Here is a 20,777-nt window from a genome sequence, read left to right on the forward strand (position 1 = left end):
CTTTTGGAAACTTTCATTGCTGTTTATCAACATGAGGACCAAAGATGTGCCAATGAAAGTCAAATAAACCATTATGAGACTGAGAAACAAGAATAAAACTGTTAGAGACATCAGCCAAATCTTAGGCTTACCAAAATCAACTGTTGGAAACATCATTAAGAAGAAAGAGAGCACTGGTGAGCTTACTAATCGCAAAAGGACTGGCAGGCCAAGGAAGCCATCCACAGATGATGACAGAAGAATTCCCTCTATAATAAAGAAAAATCCCCAAACACCTGTCCGACAGTTCAGAAACACTCTTCAGGAGTCAGGTGTGGATTTGTCAATGACCACTGTCCACAGAAGACTTCATGAACAGCAATACAGAGTCTACACTGCAAGATGCAAACCACTGGTTGGCCGCAAAGATAGGATGACCAGGTTACAGGTTGCCAAAAGTACTTAAAAGAGCAACCACAGTTCTGGAAAAAGGTCTTGTGGACAGATGAGACGGAGATTAACTTATATCAGAGTGATGGCAAGAGCAAATTATGGAGGAGAGAAGGAACTGCCCAAGATCCAAGACATACCACCTCATCTGTGAAACAGTGGTGGTGGTGGGGGGGGGGGGGGGGTCATGGCCTGGGCATATATGGCTGCTGAAGTTACTGGCTCACTTATCTTCATTGATGATACAACTGCTGATGGGAGTAGCATAATGAATTCTGAAGTGTATAGACACATCCTATCTGCTCAAGTTCAAACAAATGCCACAAAACTCATTGGCTGGCGTTTCATTCTACAGCAAGACAATGATCCAAAACATACTGCTAAAGCAACAAAGCAGTTTTTCAAAGCTGAAAAATGGTCAATTCTTGAGTGGCCAAAACAATCACCCAATCTGAACCCAATTGAGCATGCCTGGAGTACAGAGGCAAATAAATAAATGATGGGTCTTTGTCCCACACATTATGGAGGGCACTGTATATACCTTATTTCTACACACAGGGATTTGAAAACATTTCTTTCAAGAATACGAAGAATCCATTTCTATCCAACATTACAATTAATCCATGTTCTCCAGAGATGTTGCCTGACTGACTGTGTTGCTCCAGCACATGGTGTCTTTTCATTTGTAAACCAGCACCTGCAATTCCGTGTCTATATTTCTGAAGAGCCTACCATGTATATAAAGGCTCAGAGCAAATGAGCGAGAGAAGATAAATGGTAAATAGCAAATAGTTAAGGGAAAACAAGCAAAAACTGTAGGTTTGAAGTCTATATTGAAAACTGTAGGTTTTTCATATTTTTTAAATCAGCAGGGTGGTAGGGGTAGAAGGTCAATTCTAAAGAACAAGCCTGGTACTCAAACTATTGTAGGAGCAAAGGTGGGTGAAGGGCAGAAGGCAGAGGAGAAAGGCTCTGTGGCCACACCAAGGTCTTTAGAAGAATTTCAATTTTCAATATCCACCGGATGGCGCTTCAATGGCAGCCTCGCCTCCAGTCTCTGTCCCTTTCGTCTTTTTTGTTGTTGTTATTTTTAGTGTGTTTAAAAAGTATGTGTGAATGTTCTCTGGTTTGTTTTATGTGGGGGATGGGGGGGTCGGTGGAGACTTATTTACCAATCGCTTACCTAGCCGGAGATGCGATTATTTTCCAGATCGTAACTCCGATCGCTCTGCGGCCTAACATCGTGGAGCTGGAGTCCTTGCTCCGGACTGACTTTGAGCCCCACCACGGGGCGCAGACTTATCATCGGAGCCGATTCCTTGCCTGGGATCGACGCTCCAACCGCGGCCTGCGGACTTTAACATCAAGGAGCTCGCAGTCTCGGGTTGAAACCGACGTCGGGAAGCTCCAAAACCGCATGACATTCGACTAGCGGGGTAGATCGCCCGGCGCGGGGGAGCTGAGATTCCCCCCGATGCAGGAGCTTGATTGCCCCGACGAGGAGGCCCACTGCCGACAATGGGAGTAAGATCATCCTCTCAGTGGAAGGTTAGAGGCCCCTGACCGCTGGAGGACAAAGGAAAAGATTGAACTTTTTTTTCACCTTCCATCACGGTGAGACTGTGGAGGAGTTACTGTGGTGGATGTTTATGCTAAAATGTATTTTGTGTGTTCTGTTGCTTTTTATTGGTATGACTTTATGGCAAATCAAATGCCTCGTATGTTGCAAAACATACTTGGCTTATAAAGTATGATTATGATTATGAAATGCCAAATAGCTGAATGAGGAAAAAACTGGGTGCAATGATAGTAGGGGACCTTCCAGAAAAGAGGAAAGTGTTTTGGATGTGTGGAAACCCGTAGGAGATTAAAGTTAAAGAGCTCAGAGAACCCCATTCAATGCTGCATAATAACTGAGAACTGTGGAGGAACCCAATCCAGTAGACCGGGCAGAGAAGGGGATAGCGGTGCTTGTATCAGTGGATGAGGTGAAAAAAGTTAGTAAATAATGTTTAATCTAAGTATTTCCACCCAAACACTAAATTCATCAGTAAAGTTAGACATGGTCATCAGCAAAAAATAGCTATTGGTAATTAAATTATAAAACAACAGGATTTTTATGCTGTCAAGCCAAAGTTTGCACATTATAAATTAATTGCTCAGCATTTTATGCCCAATTATGCTCCAAACAACTCACACCGTTTCGTCGAACACTTGTGCTTGGTACATCAGGGCCTTCTGGATCTCCCAGTTGCTACCCGTTTTAACTCCTCTTCCCATTCTGACCTCTTTGTCCTAGGTTCATTCATTGCCAGAGTAGGGCCACATGTAAACTTAAGGAACATTACCTCATATTCCGCTTGGGTAGCCTGCAACCCAATGGTCTGAACATTGGTCTGTCCAATTTTAGGCAAGTACAACACTCCTCCTCCCTCCTACCCCCACATCTATTTCTCCCCTCTCCTTCCATCCACATTCCTTTCTCTAGCTTCACAATTCGCAACTATTCAATCATTTTGTCTCACACCTGCTGTTTTTTTCATCTGTCCTTTCTCCTTCTTCTTCTATGTGGTGTTTTTTGGCGGTTGGCAAACAACTTTTTTGGTGCATTACCGCCACCAACTGGCATGGAGTGTGGATCAAACAACACCATTACATATACTAATAACCTATATCCTTCCGAACAAATTGGTTACCCTAAGAAAATGCAACAGGATTTGATAGCACATATGAACTTCCTTGCAAAATATCTACCAAATCAAATTGTATTCTTTCTTTTCTGAACTGCTCACTCATCCGTTCTCTCTCCTCCTCATACCTCTCACAATGTACAATGACATGCTCTATTGTCTCTTCTTGCCCACAGTATTCACATCTACCTGTATTATGCTTGCCTATTATAAAAAGTGTACTGTTCAGACCAGTGTGTCCAAATCTAATTCTTGAGATTACTGTCTCCTCTTTTCTGTTTTTTCCTGCACATCTCATTTCTCCCACTTTCCTCTGGACTCTGTAGAACCACCGTCCTTTCCGCTCTTCGTCCCATTGCTTTTGCCATCTTTCCTTCAGTCTTTGCTTAATAATGTCTTTGATTTCAGTTTTACCTATGTTAATACTTAAATCAATTTTACTTCTTTTTGCTACCTCTTTTGCTACCTTATCTGCCATTTCGTTTCCTCTAATGCCAATGTGTGCTGGTACCCATAAAAATATGACTGTAAGCCCCATCATTTGAATTCTGAATAGTGTTTGTTGTATTTCAATCAAAATGTCTGGTCTACTGTCTGAATGGCTGTGCTGTAAACTCTTTATTGCTAAACCTGAATCTGAACAAATAACTGTCCTTATAGGCCTAGTATCCTTCATCTGTCCTTTGTCCAACCATCTGCCTATCAACCCTCCCGCACTAATCTGTATCAACCCATTACCTGCTAATATTTGTCTTGCCCCTCATCCTTTCCAGCTTTCTCCTCCTCCACCCTGTCATATGTGCAATTAATGTTCTTGTTCATATGATGTTCAGAGTAAACAGTATACATACAGAAATGATAAATACAACAATAAACACAACAAGTGCAAAACAGCAGAGTGCTGCAAGGTTCTCGCTCAGAGTAGAGTAAAAAATTGAAGTATAATAATGGAATACCTGAATGAGGTGGGGTTAAGAGTTGGAAGTTTCCAGTTTCTGCAATGTATTACCCAGCAAAGCCTATTTTCTTTTTCGAGTCAAAGTTTCGATCAAAATATTAAAATAATGAAAACTCATCTGCATTCAGCATTACAGCATTTTGTAATAAAAAAACAAAACAGGTACTGTCCATTCGTAAATAAATGATGCATTAACAACAATCTCCTTAAATCAACATCATAGAACTATACAGCACTGAAACAGGCCATTTGGTCCACCTTGTCCATGCCGATCAAGTCGGCACATAGTCCCACTTGTCTGTATTTGTCCCCAAGCTCACAAAACCCTTCCAATTGATATATCTGTCCAAATTATTTGAAAAGTCGTAATTGTATCCACTTCTATAGCTTCCTCTGGCAGCACAATCCAGATATGGACTACGCTCTGAGTGAAAAGGTTGCCCCTGAGGTTCCTCTTAAAACTATCCCTTTTCACCTTTAACAAATGTCCTCTAACTTTGGAACCCTCGATCCTGGACTGTGAGCGTTCATTTTATCCATGCCCCTCATGATCTTGAACACATTAATAAGGTCACCCCTCAGCCTCCTACACTACAAATAAAAAGACCAACCTATCCAACCTTTTCTCATAACTAAATACCCAAATTGAACCTTAACTCCAAAACAGCATGGCCATTGGTGTTGGTTTATTATTGTCACATATACTGTGTGAAGCTTTGTTTGCATTTTATCCACAAATACAACAGGTAGAGCAATGAGAAAAATACCAGAATTCAAAATAATGTTACAGTATTATAACGTTATGGTTACAGAAACAAAGTCCATGATCCCCAATGACGTAGGTTGAAAGATCGAGACTATACCCTAGCTTATGAAAGGACTGTTCTTGAATCTGGTAGCACGCGCTTTCAACTTTTGTATCTTCTGCCCAATAGGAGAGGGGAGACATCAGCCCCTTTCATTATAGACAATAGACAATAGACAGGAGTAGGCCATTTGGCCCTTCGAGCCAGCACTGCCATTCACTGTGATCATGGCTGATCATCCACAATCAGTACCCCGTTCCTGCCTTCTCCCCATGTCCCTTGACTCCGCTATCTTGAGCTCTATCTCACTCTCTCTTGAAAGCATCCAGAGGATTGGCCTCCACTGCCTTCTGAGGCAGAGAATTCCACAGATGCACAACTCTTTGGGTGAAAAAGCTTTTCCTCATCTCTGTTCTAAATGGCTTACCCCTTATTCTAAACTGTAGCCCCTGGTTCTGGATTATTAATTTATTGAAAAGAATTGAAGTATACTAAACAGAAAGGTACACAAAGGATGATAACAGATTTTTATAAGAAATCAGAGTGAAAGCTCTATTCTGTGGAGAGTGAATCAGTTAAGGTTTCAGTCAATGATTCTTCGTTAGGTCAATGACCCAAAATTGTAACTAGCACTTCTCCACAGAATATCATATGACCTGAATACTGGTTTTATTACAAATTTCTAGTATCTGCAGTATTTGATTTTCAAGGGAATCAAAGGACCCATTTGCAAAATTGGCTTCTATTCAAAACGCAAAATGAAATTGAAGAGAGTCATTTATATTTACATACTTGGAGCAAATTATGATCCATGATAGCAATTTATTGATACAAATTTTATCCAGGCATTGAAGTGAACTGCTCACCAGCATTCGTTCACGGAAATGGATAAACGCATTGGACTGCAACGCCAGACTTTTAACGTTACAACAAAGTCAGTTCAAATTGTCGACAGAAGTTAGATGCAGAGGATTTTAACTCACAGATCCTCCTTTACTGCAGTCTACCCTCCGACAGATACCTTCCAACTGCAGAGATTGCTGGACAGAAGCGGATAAGCAATTGCAATGTTAAATGGCTTTAAAACATCCTTGCCAAAGGCCCATGTCGACAGATCACGGACACAAAATCAAAGGTAAGGTTAGCGAATTTAACGAAGAGATTGGAATGAGATTAGACTGGGGTTTCAGCAGCGAAAAGAGTAGATTGTCCCTTCTTCTAATTGTCCCCAAGTATTACAAGGGGGGGGAGGAGAGGAGAGGAGGAGAATTCGAGCCTTTCTCAAAGCAAGATACGAGATCCCTTAACTCCGAGGTACCTTAAACCGAGAGCTTCATTGCGACACCAGGCTGTCGTTGGTGGGCAGAGGCGGAACAGTGACTGACAGTGACAGTGACAGTGACAGGCCTGCTGGTCACTTATTTATTTATTTATTTATTTACTTACTTACTTACCCCTGCCTGCTCGCCGCCTCCCTCATCTCCCTCATCTGCCTGATCCGCCCGCTCGCCGCCGCTCGGCCCCACAACAGCTGATCCACTTCCGGTCCCGACCCACACACGCGACGGAAAACGTCACCAGAACCTGCGCACCCTCCTCCGTCATCACTTCCCGGGTAAACATCGCGCCCATTGAAGGTGGTCGTGACTTGTGACGGCGCAGCGACTCGTGAAGATGGACACTAGTGCTGGAGTAACTCAGCGGGACAGGCAGCATCTCTGGACAGAAGGAATGGGTGGCGTTTCGAGTCGAGACCCTTCTTCAAGTGAAGTTGGACCATTGCAAAATAAAGACAGACGTTAATAAATCCGGAAAGCTGTGTGATTATTGTGTATGTATATTTGTATGTCTATACACATGTCTATACACATGTCTGTCTCTATTTTGCAATGGTTCAAATTGATTTGAAGGTCTCGACGCGAAATGTCACCCATTCTTTTTCTCCAGAGATGATCCCTGTCCTGCTGAGTTACTCCAGCAATTTGTTAATAAATCCAGAAAGTTGAATTATTCTTGTATATTTACACTGTTCTATGTTTACAAATTCTGTTGTGCTGCTGCCAATAAGAATTTCGTTATTCTATCTGGGACAGATGACAATAAAACACCCGACTTTTTACTTTATAAAATGACACTATCGAGAGTTGAAGGCATTGCACTCTGGTAATTGTAGTCAGTCTGTCGTTCCCGTTTGTAGGCTGGAAAGTATTGTTGAAATATTTATTTTTAAACAGCAATGGTCAATAACAATCTTCGCAAAGCTTCTGAGGCGTGGCCGACGGCAGTAGTTTAAATCTTCATTGTAGGTGTTGAAAGGAACTGCAGATGCTGGTTTAAACCGAAGATGACGCAAAAAGCTAGAGTAACTCAGTGGGTCAGGCAACATCTCTAGAGAGAAGGTATTTTTCTCCAGAGATGCTGCCTGACCCGTTGAGTTATTCCAGCTTTTTGCAGCTTACAACTCAGCCGTATGGATATTGATTCCTCTAACTTCAAGTAACCCTTGCTTTCCCTCTCTCTCCATCTCTCCTCCACCCTAGTTCTCTGACAAGTTTCACTGTCCTCCTGATTAATTTTACTGATTGTATGCCTCGCTGTCACCTTCCCCGCAGCCAACAATGAGCCATTTCCTTGTTCATAGCCATTTCCTTGTTCATAGTCTGATAGTCTACTTTCCCTCTCCCATGACTCTCAGTCTGAAGAAGGGTTTTGACCCGAAACGTCACCCATTCCTTTTCTCCAGATATGCTGCCTGACCCGCTGAGTTACTCCAGCATTTTGTGTCTATCTTCAGTGTAAACCAACCTCTCCATCACCCTCAAATTTAGGTATGCTTTTTATAATGTCTAATAACCACCTGTTTAATAGCCTCTTCTAATTCAAAAGCAACTGTAGAAATAATTTGTGTAACTCAACAGGCCAGACAGCATCTCAGGAGAAAAGGAATAGGTGATGTTTCGGGTCGAGACCTTATTTAAACTCGACCCGAAACATCATCATTTTCTCCAGTGATGCTGTCTGACCCACTGAGTTACTCCAGATTTTTGTATCCATCTTCGGTGTAAACCAGCATCTACAGTTCCTTCCTACGCTTCTCTGTCATCTTTTAGGGCAGTGCTAGATAGATTCTTGATTAGTAGAGGTGTCAGAGGTTATGGGGAGAAGGCAGGAGAAAATGGGGTTTGGAGGAAGAGATAGTTCAGTCATGATTGAATGGTGGAGTTGACTTGATGGGCCGAATGGCCTAATTCTACTGTGTTCAAAATGGAACTGCAGATGCTGGAATATCGAAGGTACACAAAATTGCTGGGGAAACTCAGCGGGTGCAGCAGCATCTATGGAGCGAAGGAAATAGGCGATGTTTCGGGCCGAAACTCTTCTTCAGACTGATGGGGGGTGGGGGGGGGGGGAGAAAGAAGGAAAAGGGGAGGAGGAGGAGGAGCCCGAGGGCGGGAGGGCGGGAGGGTGGGAGGAGACAGCTAGAGGGTTAAGGAAGGGGAGGAGACAGCAAGGGCTAGCAAAATTGGGAGATTTCAATGTTAATGCCATCCGGACGCAAGGTCCCCAGACGGAATATGAGGTGCTGTTCCTCCAATTTCCGCTGTTGCTCACTCTGGCAATGGAGGAGACCCAGGACAGAGAGGTCGGATTGGGAATGGGAGGGGGAGTTGAAGTGCTAATTCTACTATTCCTTATGATCTGCAGTTCCTTCCTATACGAAATAAATTGTGTGTCTATCTGCATTATAGGCAACATTGTAGGCTTACACTCAGTATGAAGAAGGGTCTCGACCCGAAACGTCACCCATTCCTTCTCTCCAGAGATGCTGCCTGTCCCGCTGAGTTACTCCAGCATTTTGTGTCTATCTATTGTAAGCTTGCAAGTTCCTTTCGGACTACAATCCCCAGAAGGCCTTGTAGACGCACCCTGACGTCGCGACCGGGCGTGCGTACGCGATGAGGTCACGCAGCGAGGGGGGAGAGGGAGGAAGTGATGGATTTCCTTCCTGCACTTGGACGCTCAGGGACTGTTGTTTCATTAATGGCTGATAGTTTGAAGCAGGAAGTAGAGCAGGTTTAAATTCACTTTTTTTCCCCTGTTAAGGATCATTGGAAGCGTGCGAATGTTGCCCTTTTTAACTAAAAAAAAAACGTTTCAGGGAAATTTTAAGCTGCAAGTGAAAAATGCCCAGGAGGAAACAGTCCAATCCTCAACCTGTGAAAAGTAAGTAGTCATTGCATTGCAGCGTGTGTGCATGAAGAAAAGAGAAGCAGGCGTGCGATTACTTCTGTATCCTCTCCGAAACTCAATTCTATCTGTGCAAACCGAAAATCGCTCTGATAAACAGGGACAAAAAAGTCTGGAGCGAGCCTTGTAAATCGGTTTGAGATGAAATGTTTTCCATTCTCGACCGTCACTTTTAAAGCGTGGCTCGTTTGCACCTGCTGTTATTTTTTTTAACCTTGTTTGCATCGCTTTTTGTTTTACCTGATGTCACTGATAGAGGCCTATTCAGGTTCAATGTGGGTCGAAGCTGAGTTGTTGAGGTTTAAAGCTGGTTTGGCTTTTGTGGTTCAGTAACCTAATAAGTGTTCTTCAAACGCTTTTAAAACTTCTGTTATTTTTATTTAAGGGGGGAAATCGGGAAATGGCTAAGGCCTTCTACCTGAGTTAGGGATATGTGAAAGCATAGTTAACCATGCGAATTATGATTTGCATTGATTGCTTCAGCTGAGATCAGTACAGACAATTCGTCTGAAGAAGGGTCTGGACCCGAAACGTCACCTATTAATTTTTGTGTCTATCTTTGAAGTAAATCAGCATCTGCAGTTCCTTGGCTGTTGCGTAGCTGCAGTGGTGGTGGGGAGGAGGTGAGAGGGCAATATAACTGATTGTGAAGGAATTGAGAGAAGTTATAATGAATAGTAAACTTACAGTTACACATGAGGATGGGATATTTCATTAATATATTGGTGAATGAGGGGGGCAGGTCACACGTAATATGTTGGTGCAACCAGGAATTAGTAATGCTAATTGTGGTTAGACTTTCAATATGAGATTATTTCAGTACAGATGAGAACATGTTTGCTGAGAGCACACACTGAGAGTATGTACACTATACAGTTTTAGTCTCCTTACTGGAAAAGAGAATGCATTTGGCAGAGCAGGGGTGCAGTGAAGACTTGACAACCTGATTAATGGGATGCTGATGTATCACATGAGAAGAGATTTGAATAGACTGGGTGTATTTTCTGGAGATCAGTGCAATATGAGGTGATCACATTAAAATGTATAATATTCTTACAGGGCTCATCAGTATGGACACAGGGAGGCTGTTTCTTCTGCAACAATATTCTAGAACGAAACGTGATAGCCTTTGATATAGGACAACCTATTTAGGATGTAGGGGTGGGAGGAGGGGAAAGACACAGTGCGGGAGTAACTCAGTGAGTCAGGCAGCATCCCTGGAGAACGTGGATAGGTGATGTTGTGGGTCTGGGTCCTTCTTCAGATTTTATTTTTGAACTTGTTGAGATGTGGCCTTTAGATGTTTCTTTACTTAGTGCTAATGAATCGTTGGCATTCTCTATCCTGGAGAATGATAGATTTCTGGATAAAAAGTGAATCAAGGCATATGGGGATAGTGTGGGGAAAATAGAGCTGAGATATAAGATCAGCCCTGATCTTGGTGAATGTCAGAGTATGCTTAAAGTCACAAGACCTACTAATTTTGTAGGCAACTGAGTTTTGAATATCTTGGAGAAATTATTAAGTAGAAAATTAGTGGGGAGGGGGGGAGAATCGGTGAAATGGACTATCATTGGTAAGATTTTAAAAAATGGTAACATGGATTTTATTGCATGAATTTAAGTTGTCTGACTGTTGCACAGGGTCCAAGATTTGAAACTTTTATTTTTGGTTCAAACAGCTCTCCAGAGTCTTCAATGAATGGATGGGACTGATTTTCATCTGGGTAACAATGGTGCTTTTACTCTTTCCAAACAAGTGCCTGTGGTTCACTTACATTTTTTTCTTCTAATTGTCCACATTTTTTGCTCTTAATTAGGCTGTCAGAAGTGTAATGTTTAACATAAGCACCTAGTATAAATCTATTTGGATTCTTGAATTTTGTTTTTTGATATTTATTAATACCATTAATCCACTGTTTGTCTGTTTCTCTCCAAATGCTTTAATACCTAATCTAATAATAAATTTCTCTGAAGAAGGGTCCGGCCCAAAACATTGCCTGTTTATTCCCTCTACAGACGCTGCCTGATCCTCCAGATCCCAGCATCTATGGTTCCTTGTTTATGTCTCCAGTAATTAAACTGCAGTTGTTCACAGGAAGGGACTCCAGAATACACCACTCTTTGTGTGCAAGAAAGTGTAGAGTTGCTGCCTTACAGCAAAATGCAGTGCCGGAGACCCAGGTTCGATCCCGACTACGGGTGCTGTCTGTACGGAGTTTGTACATTCTCCCCGTGATCTGCATGGGTTTTCTCCGAGATCTTCGGTTTCCTCCCACACTTCAAAGACATACAGGTTTGTAGGTTAATTGGCTTGATAAATGTAAAACTTGTCCAACTTCCAGTATAGTCCCTGGTGGACTCTTCAGAAGGTACAAGGAGTCTCCTGATGGCACTCGTCTTGTTGCTCCTACTTTTAAGATTACGTTGACTTAGTTTGTGGAGGAAAAGGCATCCATGAATCAGCTGTTCCTGTTTATCATTTCAAAGCCCATAATTTGATCACAACTAAATCTTCAAAACACAAGGGAATATATGACAAGTTTATGCAACCTGTCATAATGTAACCCTTTAAATCCTGATTTTTTTGTTGTAAATTTTCTTGGTAACATTGTAAAATTGGTATATTTTGTAACTTTCAATGCCCAATGCTGATCATTCATATCCACATTGAGTTTTGTCAAGGCTATTTGAGTTCACTTTTGATTATTAGCCACTTCAGATGAAGATTAGCTTTCCTTAAATTATTTCTGCACGTGCTTTTAGTTATTTGTGGATGTGTGAATTAATCTCCTGCATTGGGAAATTAGTCTGGTCTAAGAATGATGTTCTTATCTTTCACTTGGCTCAACTTATCAAGTAATCATTTATCACAATTTAGCAGTAAATGACACGCAGTGCTGGAGTAACTCAGTGGGTTAGACAGTATATGTGCAGGGAATGAACAAACATACAGAAAACATAATCTATACATGTTCTGTAGAGATACTGCCTGACCTGTAAAGTTGCTCCAGCATTTTGTCTTTCTTTGGTATAAATCAGCATCTGCAGTTCCTTGTTATTTGAATCCAGCTGTACTTTGCCTTGCTGTGCTTTGAAACTGACGATACTAGTCCGGCGACATTCCCTGACGGACATCTTGCTCTGCTGGGAAGCAAACAATTTTCAGGCAGACCAAAGAGAGTCTTTCAACCGAGTTGATGACCTTCCAGCAGCATTTGATGTCCGTCTCTGAATGTGTCCCTGGGGACAGCCGATAAGTCACAGTCCTCCATTACAGAGCTGCTCAGGATGAACCATGACCAGGATCTTTGCATCATTCTCCAGACCCTCTTTGCAAATCCATACTCTGCGAAAAGATGGGCAGCCCTCTCTTCTCCATAGTAGCTGTCTCTGTGGCAGCGTGCTTGTCCTTGATGACCACTGCCTGATGGACTTGTGGTCAAAGGTGAAGAACTTTTCCACAAAGGACAGGTGGTGCGGTGTTGTTCAGTTGACTGCCACATTGCTTGGCATTGGTGCCAGGCCCATCCTTGAACACAGATGACAGCTAGAATTTCACGTAATGACACTTAGTGCCCATGTGCTTTTGCTCTACGCACAGCCTTGATGCAGCCACACACGAAGGTGCCCATCGTGGTGAAGGCGATGTTGGGCACACTTTTGCCCCATTGTCTGCCGATTTCTGCACCGTAACCCATTGGACCTACAACATCTTTGATCCCCAGATGAACTAGAAGATGGCTTGGATGATTGCCGAGGCAGAGCGGGGGACAGGCAACTCCTGTGTCAAGGACGGTAACACCAAGAGTTCCTCACACCAAGTATTTCCTGGCTATTGAGAGGGAGCGCTGTTTCTACAGTACCAATTTTTGCTTGACCTTTGTGATCTACTCTAGCAATTCTTGTTGCACGCTTCGGCCACTCCGAACCAGATCCCCAACACCTTCAGGTAGTCAGAACTGATGGAGAAGGGGACGGGAGATCGGTTGGGCCAGTTGCTGAAGAGCATAGCCTCGCTCTATTTGCAGTTGACATTGATTCCCGATGCTAACTCAGAGTGGTCGCAGGTGCCGATCAATCTGCGGTCCTACTGTGGATCAGAGCAGCAGAGGGTGGCATTGTCCATGTACACTGAGGTTTTAATCTGTGTGCCCTCACTACCTGGCAATGACACCCCTCTTTTGGGTTCTAAGCAGCACACTAACATGACAGGAGTGTGGGCAACCCTGCCTTACCCCTGCCCTTTACTGGTTCAGCCACTTGCCAGTGCTCCTTGTCACACTTCAATGCTGTGAATATTGTCACCGAGCAATACTCCTTTTGAAGAGAAGGAATGGGTGACGTTTCGGGTCGAGACCCTTCTTCATGTGAAACGTTACCCATTCCTTCTCTCCAGAGATGCTGCCTGTCCTGCTGAGTAGAAAAATCATAACTTTTCCCAGGTGTCTTTCAACTTTACTCCACTTGCATTAACCCTCTGTTGTCTAGTATTTGATATTTCTACCCTGGGCAAAAGATTTTATCTACCCTATTTATAAATGTTATGAACTTCCATCAGGTCTCTTCTCAGCCTCTGACACTCTTGTATTGCATTTATAAGCAGTTCACAGACTTGCATGTGGAATTATTATTACATGCAGCAATTACATGTCATTTAAATAAATGTGATGGTAATTGGACTGCTATGCCAGTGTAAAATGCCAACAATTCACAGTGACCAGGAAATGAATAAAAAAATTGGTAAGCAGCATTCATTGGAAAAGGCATAGCAGGGTGGACAGATATATTGAATAAACTGTTTCAAGAATTGATGCTGAGGTTTAGCTGGTAATTTGCATTGATAACTTGGATTCAGGAGCACAATGTAAATTAATCTGGTTCGCAAGTAATAAAATATCACAGATCATGCGATATAATGGTGAAAGCAGTGGCAGGCTGCAGGAAATTTGTTGCGAGCTGCAGTCTGCATTAATACATGCTTGACATTTTAACCAGGAATTTGAGTGTTTTTAATCGTTTTGCACAGGCTAAAACTTGCCAGCATCTAAATTTATGGTATAACAATACAGTAAAAGGGAAGTTCAGTAACATCAAAAATCATATACAAAATGGAGCGGAAAACAAACTACTGGAGGAAATCAGCAGGCCAGGCAGCATCTGTGGAGGGAAAAGATGCTGCCTGACCCTCTGAGTTCCTCTAGCAGTTTGTTTTTTGCTCGAGATTCTAGCAATCCCTTGTGTCTGAATGTGCAAAATAGATTTTGTTTTAGTGTTTACATAGAAGAATACTGCACAGGAACCAGCCCTCATGACGATGTTGAATGTAATGCCAAGATGAACTAATCTCCTCTGTCTGCACACGATCCATATAGTGCAATCCCTGCAAATTCATGTGCCTCTCTAAAAGACTTGTAAATGCCTATTACATCTGACTCCACTACCAACCCAGACAATCACACTGTTACTAAAAAAACATTTTTGTTTCGGACATCTCCTTTAAATTGTTCCCATCTCACCTTAGCTATGCCCTCTAGTCTTTGACATTTCCACCCTGTGAAAAAAGGTTCTTGCTGTCCAGCCTATCTATGCCTCACATGATTTGACATACTTCTATCAGGTCTCTCTTTGGCACTGCAGAGAAAACAACCCAAGCTTGTCCATGCTCTCCATATTGCTAATACCCTATCATCTAGTCAGCATTCTGGTGAATCTTTTCTACGCCCCCGCCAAAGCCTCCGCACCCTGTAATGGAGCGACCAGAACTGCATGCAATTTTCCAAGTGCAGCCTAACCAACGTTCTGTCAACCCACAGTGTGACTTCCTGACACTCCCTGGTGCTATTTATCCCCACAGCAGCATGCAATGTCCGTCTAACACAATTATTTTGTTTAAAAGCCAAGGTAAGGAAATCCAGACTTTTATTTAGGAAAGTTAATAATCAGGATCAGTGCTATGACATAAAACAGTGGCAGTATTGAGCAAATAACACCAAGATTTAGTTCATTAATACTTTACCAAGTTTGTAGAGATCAAACTGTGTAAGTTAGATTCTTGTCATTTGGAATGTCTTCACTGTATTCTGCACTCCCACGATATGAAAACTAAACTCGAGCCATTTTCCCTGACAAAGGGACAGACGACAGGAGTGGAATTGGGCCATTTGGCCTGACGAGCCTGCTCTGCCATTTGATCGTGGCTGATCTATTTTTCCCCTCTCAACCCTATTTGTTTGCCTCATCCCTATAACTGACACCCTTGCTAATCAAGAATGTATCAACCTCCATTTTACCCAATGACTTGGCCTCCATGGCTGTTTGTGGCAAAGAATTCCACAGATTCATGACCCTCTGGTTAAAGTAAAGGGCCTGTCCAACTTGATGATTTTTTTGGAGTGACTGCCGGCATCATATCATGGTCGCCAAAAGATTTTGAACATTTCAAAATCCAGCGGCGACAAAAAAATGTTGCGACACTTGAACAAACACTGCGTCAATACGCTGCAAATTTTTCAGTGACCAGGTACGTCAATCAATGATGCCGGCTGTCCCTGAAAAAATCGCCTAGTGGGACAGGCCTTTTAACTCCTCCTCATCTCTATTCTAAAGGCACATTTTTCTAATTCTGAGGCCGTGCCCTTTGGCCCAAAACTCTCCCTGGACTGGAAACGTCCTCTTCACAACCATATGGCAGATGAGATTAATTTTTCTTGACATCATGTTCATCACAGACATTGTGGATTGAAGGGTCTGTGCTGAGCTGTTCTACGTTGTATGAGTGAGGAGGAGACAATTGCATCTCTTCAGGAAAGGGGGCTTAAATTGCTGATCAATGTATGGGGAGAATACAGGGCAGGGAATACATTTTAGTTTCTTCTCGCAAACATCTGCCGAAAGGTCCCGAACCAATACCTCGCCTAACCTTGTTCTTCAAAGATGCTGTCTGACCCACTGAGTTACTCCAGCACTTTGTCTTTTTTTGGTAAACCGGAATCTGCAGTTCTTTGAGTAAACATGTAACGATGTTGCAATCAGCTGAATGTCTTTTGATAAACTTTCAAACACTTTTGATGTGTCGTATTGTGTGAATTTCAATGCAACATAGTGATTTTCATGTGTGCGTAAGTGTTTGTATGCTTGTGATTTTAACGTGCATCAGACATTTGATAGGAAAATTACTGCTTGATGTTGATTTGAACGGCTGCATTTGTTGCTACTAGATTAGATGAAAGATGACAAAATGGCTCTGAATATTTTTTTTTTAATTAAAAATGTATACACATCCTCGGGAGGCGGGGGTGGTGTGGGAATCTCGGGGGAATTTCTCCACAATGACCAATAACCAAGACAAGAAGTCTTTAGCAAGATGAGTAGGAAAGTAAAATCTTGAAATCTCATTTTGCTCTCAAAGAAATACAGTGAAATACAGGAATCATATCTATAATTCAATCTTCACTGGATGAAGTTGACATAATTGTAGCAGGGTGAAGGCCACAGAGCGGCAGGAACTGGAGATTTTAGCATTAATAACTTTCCTTGGTTTGAAAAATGTCATGGCTCGTGTCTTTTTATATTGTGCTCCAGTATTAGTTCAGTTTATTGTCAGATGTGCCGAGGTACAGTGAAAAGCTTTTGCGTGCAAACTAGTCAGTGGAAAGACGATACACAGTGTACATAATAAAGAATATTAGAATGTGATGTACACTTCAATTATGCTGTTGCAATTTGGGAAAAATAAACTTGATTGGATTTCTTGTACATGATTTAAATAATGTCTGTACATCTTTAATAATAATAATAATAATACATTTTATTTATGGGCGCCTTTCAAGAGTCTCAACGACACCTTACAAAAATTTAGCAAGTAGAGGAAAAACATGTAAGCGGAATGAAATAAATAGTAGAGACATGATTAGTACACAAATTAAAGACAGAATTCAATTCAAAACACAATATGAGGCAATTCAAGCACAGATGAAAAGGGAGGGGGACGTGGGGCTAAGGATTCTTTACATTCATGATGTCATCAAATCAATACATTAATTCTGCCATTAAAACAGTGCATCTTTACAATGCATTAAAGCTGCTCTTATTTCCTCTTTCAGCAATAAACCCACAAAGGATTTGAGAGGCTGTTGCACACGACCGAGCTCTTCTGTGCCGTAGTGGCAGGATGCTCGAGTGCAGTCCATGTTCTCAAAGCCCCTTGTGTTGGCTGCACCAAGCTTCAGTGCACCCCTTAGCATGTAGTCCTGTAGCCTGTAAAAGGCCAGTAAGCTGCATTTGTTTGCAGACATCTCACTTTGCTGGAAGACCAAGTTTTGGACAGATCAAAATGCTTTTTTTAGGGTCCGCATGGTGGTGCATCATGGCAGGACGGTGGCGCAGCAGTAGAGTTGCTGCCTTGCAACACCAGAGACCCGGGTTTGATCCTGATTACAGGTCCTTTTCTGTACGGAGTATGTATGTTCTCCTCGTGACCCTCGTGGGCTTTCTCCAGGATCTCTGGTTTCCTTCCACACTCCAAAGACGTGCAGGTTAATTGGCTTGGTAGAATCGTAATTTGTCCCTAGTGTATGGAGGATGGTGTTAATGTGTGGGGATCGCTGGTCGGCACAGACTTAGTGGGCTGATGGGCCTGTTTCCATGCTTTATCTCTAAACTAAACTTCCTTCACGCATTGTTGATCTTCTAGTACCAGCTGACTTTAGTCTCTAATAGCCTATAGATTAGTGTTCTCTATTCTGAACAGTTTGGGATCAACTTCAACAAACTCCTTGCATCCTGTATTGGACCTTTTCAAATGCACGGAGGTGGATGATTGTCTCTTTATTGTGGCCATCTCAAGGACAGCAGGCGTTGGGAGTGAGACTATCCATGCAGAAAGAATCTGACAAGGGAGGCTCCCTCTCCCTACCAGCCAAATGCAGTTTTAGTGCTTCTTGTGGCAAAGAGACATTCTGCCCATGGCTTTGACAAACTGCTTAGGAAACTATTCCACAGGAGTTGTGTTCTTCCCCTGAAAGTTAATTTGAACTTTCTGATCTGATCAATGTCTGATGGACTTTTGGTCAAAGTTGTTTTTCCACAGAAATCTTTCTATAAAAGACAGATAGTGCAGCCAAGTCCAACTGAATAGAATATTGCATGGCAAAATGACCAGGCCCATCATTTGCAATCCCAGGGAAAGGTACAACCTCAGAATCTAATGGAGCTTGCTATCTGCTTGAATAGAAGTAGGGTCAATCACTTACTCGTGATTTACTTTACGTTTAGTTTAGAGATACAGTACGGAAACAGACCATTTGGCCCAATGAGTCTGCGCCGACCAGTGATCCCCCACACACCAACACTATCCCACACATACTATGATCGATTCACAATTTCACCGAAGCCAATTAACCTACAAACCTGCACGTCTTTGGAGTGTGGGAGGAAACCCGTGCAAGTCATGGAGAGAACATACAAACTCTATACCGACAGCACCCGTGGTCAGGATCAAACCCAGGTCTTTGGCGCTGTAAGGCAGCAACTCCACCGCTGCGCCACTGTGCCGTCCTTGAATTACTTCTCATATCTCATGAGTCACCTCTCAGTGTAAAGAGATATTAATTATGAAATCTGTCTCCACTTTCAGTGTGTCAGCACTGCATTTAGCTATCCGAGGGATAGGGTACTAAGCTCCTGGTCTACTGGGCAACAGTGCACCATTTCTTTAATACACGAATCAACCTCTGTGCTTTGCAAACATGTTATTGCACACAAAAGTTTATCTTAATATGCTCCCTTCCCCAATTTTACCTGCCCTTTCCTTTTGATATCATTGAATGCACAATCTTCCCATTGTCTCCTGTTTCAGTTGTGTTTTTGTTGCATCCACAACATCGAAACAAGGCTATTGGCAACTCCTCGCATAGTTGTGACTGAAGTTCATTGTTTTACTTTGACCTCTTCTACCTTCCATGAGTTTAACTACTTCCTACAATTCCACTTTAACGTCATCCACCTTGGTGTTTTTATTGTTCTTTCTTGGTTCAGCATCATCATAACTAAGATCTTGTGTGTAAATATCGCCTCTATTGTTATATGAAAAGCTACAGTATTGTACTTGCATGCATCCTATTTACGATAAGCTTGTCCTTAATGTCTGTAGCACTGCAGATGTTGTTTCACTTGCATGTTGATGATCATATAAATTGTAAAGCTTAGTCAATGGAACAGGATGATAAAGTTTGTGTGAATTCAAATTTGTCTGTTGATATTTTTTAAAACAAACACTTTCCAATGAATCATTGAGGGCTTTATTGACAGGGGCTCCATTTCTGCACCACACGTGACCTCTTCTTTTGTACATAAAAGGCAGAATGTCATTTGCCATTTTAGTTGACTATCTATTTTGAATATGTGAAGATGGCTGTGGATGAAAAAGATTCAGCCTTATCATGGAGGCCAAGTCAATGGATATTTTTAAGGTGGAGATTGACAGATTCTTGATTAGTAAGCTGTTAGCGGTTATTGGGGCGAAAGCAGGAGAATGGGGTTGAGGGGAAAAGATAGATCAGCCATGATTCAATGGCGGAGTAGATTTGATGGACCGAATGGCCTAATTCTGCTCCTAGAACTTGCATATTCAAGATATTTACATATTTTAATCAGATGAGCACTATACACAAAAGAGATAATAAAGGAAGCGAAAGAGTATTCTTGTGATGACGTTGGCTAAACGGTGTACAATTTTATTTCTGCAGTTGTCGGAGGATGACTAAATACAATAGGGCAGAACAGCTGGTGTTGAAGGGTAACCTGACGCTGGGACAAGAGCTGGAGTTTAAAGACTCTGTGAAGATCATGGGCTGTGTAACCAAAAACAAATGGGTAGAGCAATTGAGTAGTTAGTGGGGAATTAAGTTCTTAGCATTGCCGTACACCAGATCTATGGACAAAAGTCCAATGCCCACAATAGACAATAGGTGCAGGAGTAGGCCATCCGGCCCTTCGAGCCCTTGTGATCATGGCTGATCATCCCCAATCAGTACCCCTTTCCTGCCTTCTCCCCATAACCCCTGACTCCGCTATTTTTAAGACCCCTATCTAGCTCTCTCTTGAAAGCATCCACAGAACCTGCCCCCACCGCCCTCTGAGGCAGAGAATTCCACAGACTCACCACTCTCTGTGGGAAAAAATGTTTCCTCGTCTCCGTTCTAAATGACTTGCTCCTTATTCTTAAACTATGGCCCCTGGTTCTGGACTCCCCCAACATCAGGAACATGTTTCCTGCCTCTAGCGTGTCCAAGCCCTTAACAATCTTATATGTTTCAATGAGATACCCTCTCATCCTTCTAAACTCCAGAGTGTACAAGCCCAGCTGCTCTATTCTCTCAGCATATGACAGTCCCGCCATCCCGGGAATTAACCTTGTAAACCTACGCTGCACTCCCTCAATAGCAAGAATGTCCTTCCTCAAATTAGGGGACCAAAACTGCACACAATACTCCAGGTGTGGTCTCACTAGTGCTCTGTGCAACTAGAGCTAGAGATGAATCATACAGCTAGAGATGAATCGGACAGTATCCTAGCTTATGGAAGGACCGTTCAGCCTGATAAAGGAGAAAGAAGCTGTTCCTGAGTCTGGTGGTACGCAGTTTCA

At 42.5% G+C, this 20,777-nt stretch overlaps 2 protein-coding genes across 3 annotated transcripts in view; one reads left to right on the top strand and one right to left on the bottom strand.

Annotated features, from left to right (window-relative positions):
- LOC116973177 (E3 ubiquitin-protein ligase RNF19A-like) overlaps positions 1–6,433 on the bottom strand; it is an 82,719-nt gene extending 76,286 nt beyond the window's left edge. The window contains exon 1 of one of the 2 annotated variants that reach the window (XM_033020986.1): positions 6,334–6,433. The gene's annotated coding sequence lies outside the window, so the exon portion shown is untranslated. Of the gene's footprint in view, positions 1–6,201; positions 6,271–6,333 lie in introns of those variants that run through there. The other variant, XM_033020987.1, reaches the window with a different exon arrangement.
- A 2,448-nt stretch (positions 6,434–8,881) lies between these two features.
- LOC116973178 (zinc finger protein 721-like) overlaps positions 8,882–20,777 on the top strand; it is a 31,380-nt gene continuing 19,484 nt past the window's right edge. Inside the window, exon 1 of the mRNA XM_033020988.1 lies at positions 8,882–9,107. Within this exon, the coding sequence (XP_032876879.1) occupies positions 9,068–9,107 (40 nt within the window). The 5' untranslated portion in view covers positions 8,882–9,067. The remainder of the gene's footprint in view (positions 9,108–20,777) is intronic.

This window comes from Amblyraja radiata, chromosome 5 (genome assembly GCF_010909765.2).
Source record: "Amblyraja radiata isolate CabotCenter1 chromosome 5, sAmbRad1.1.pri, whole genome shotgun sequence".
NCBI lineage: Eukaryota > Metazoa > Chordata > Chondrichthyes > Rajiformes > Rajidae > Amblyraja > Amblyraja radiata.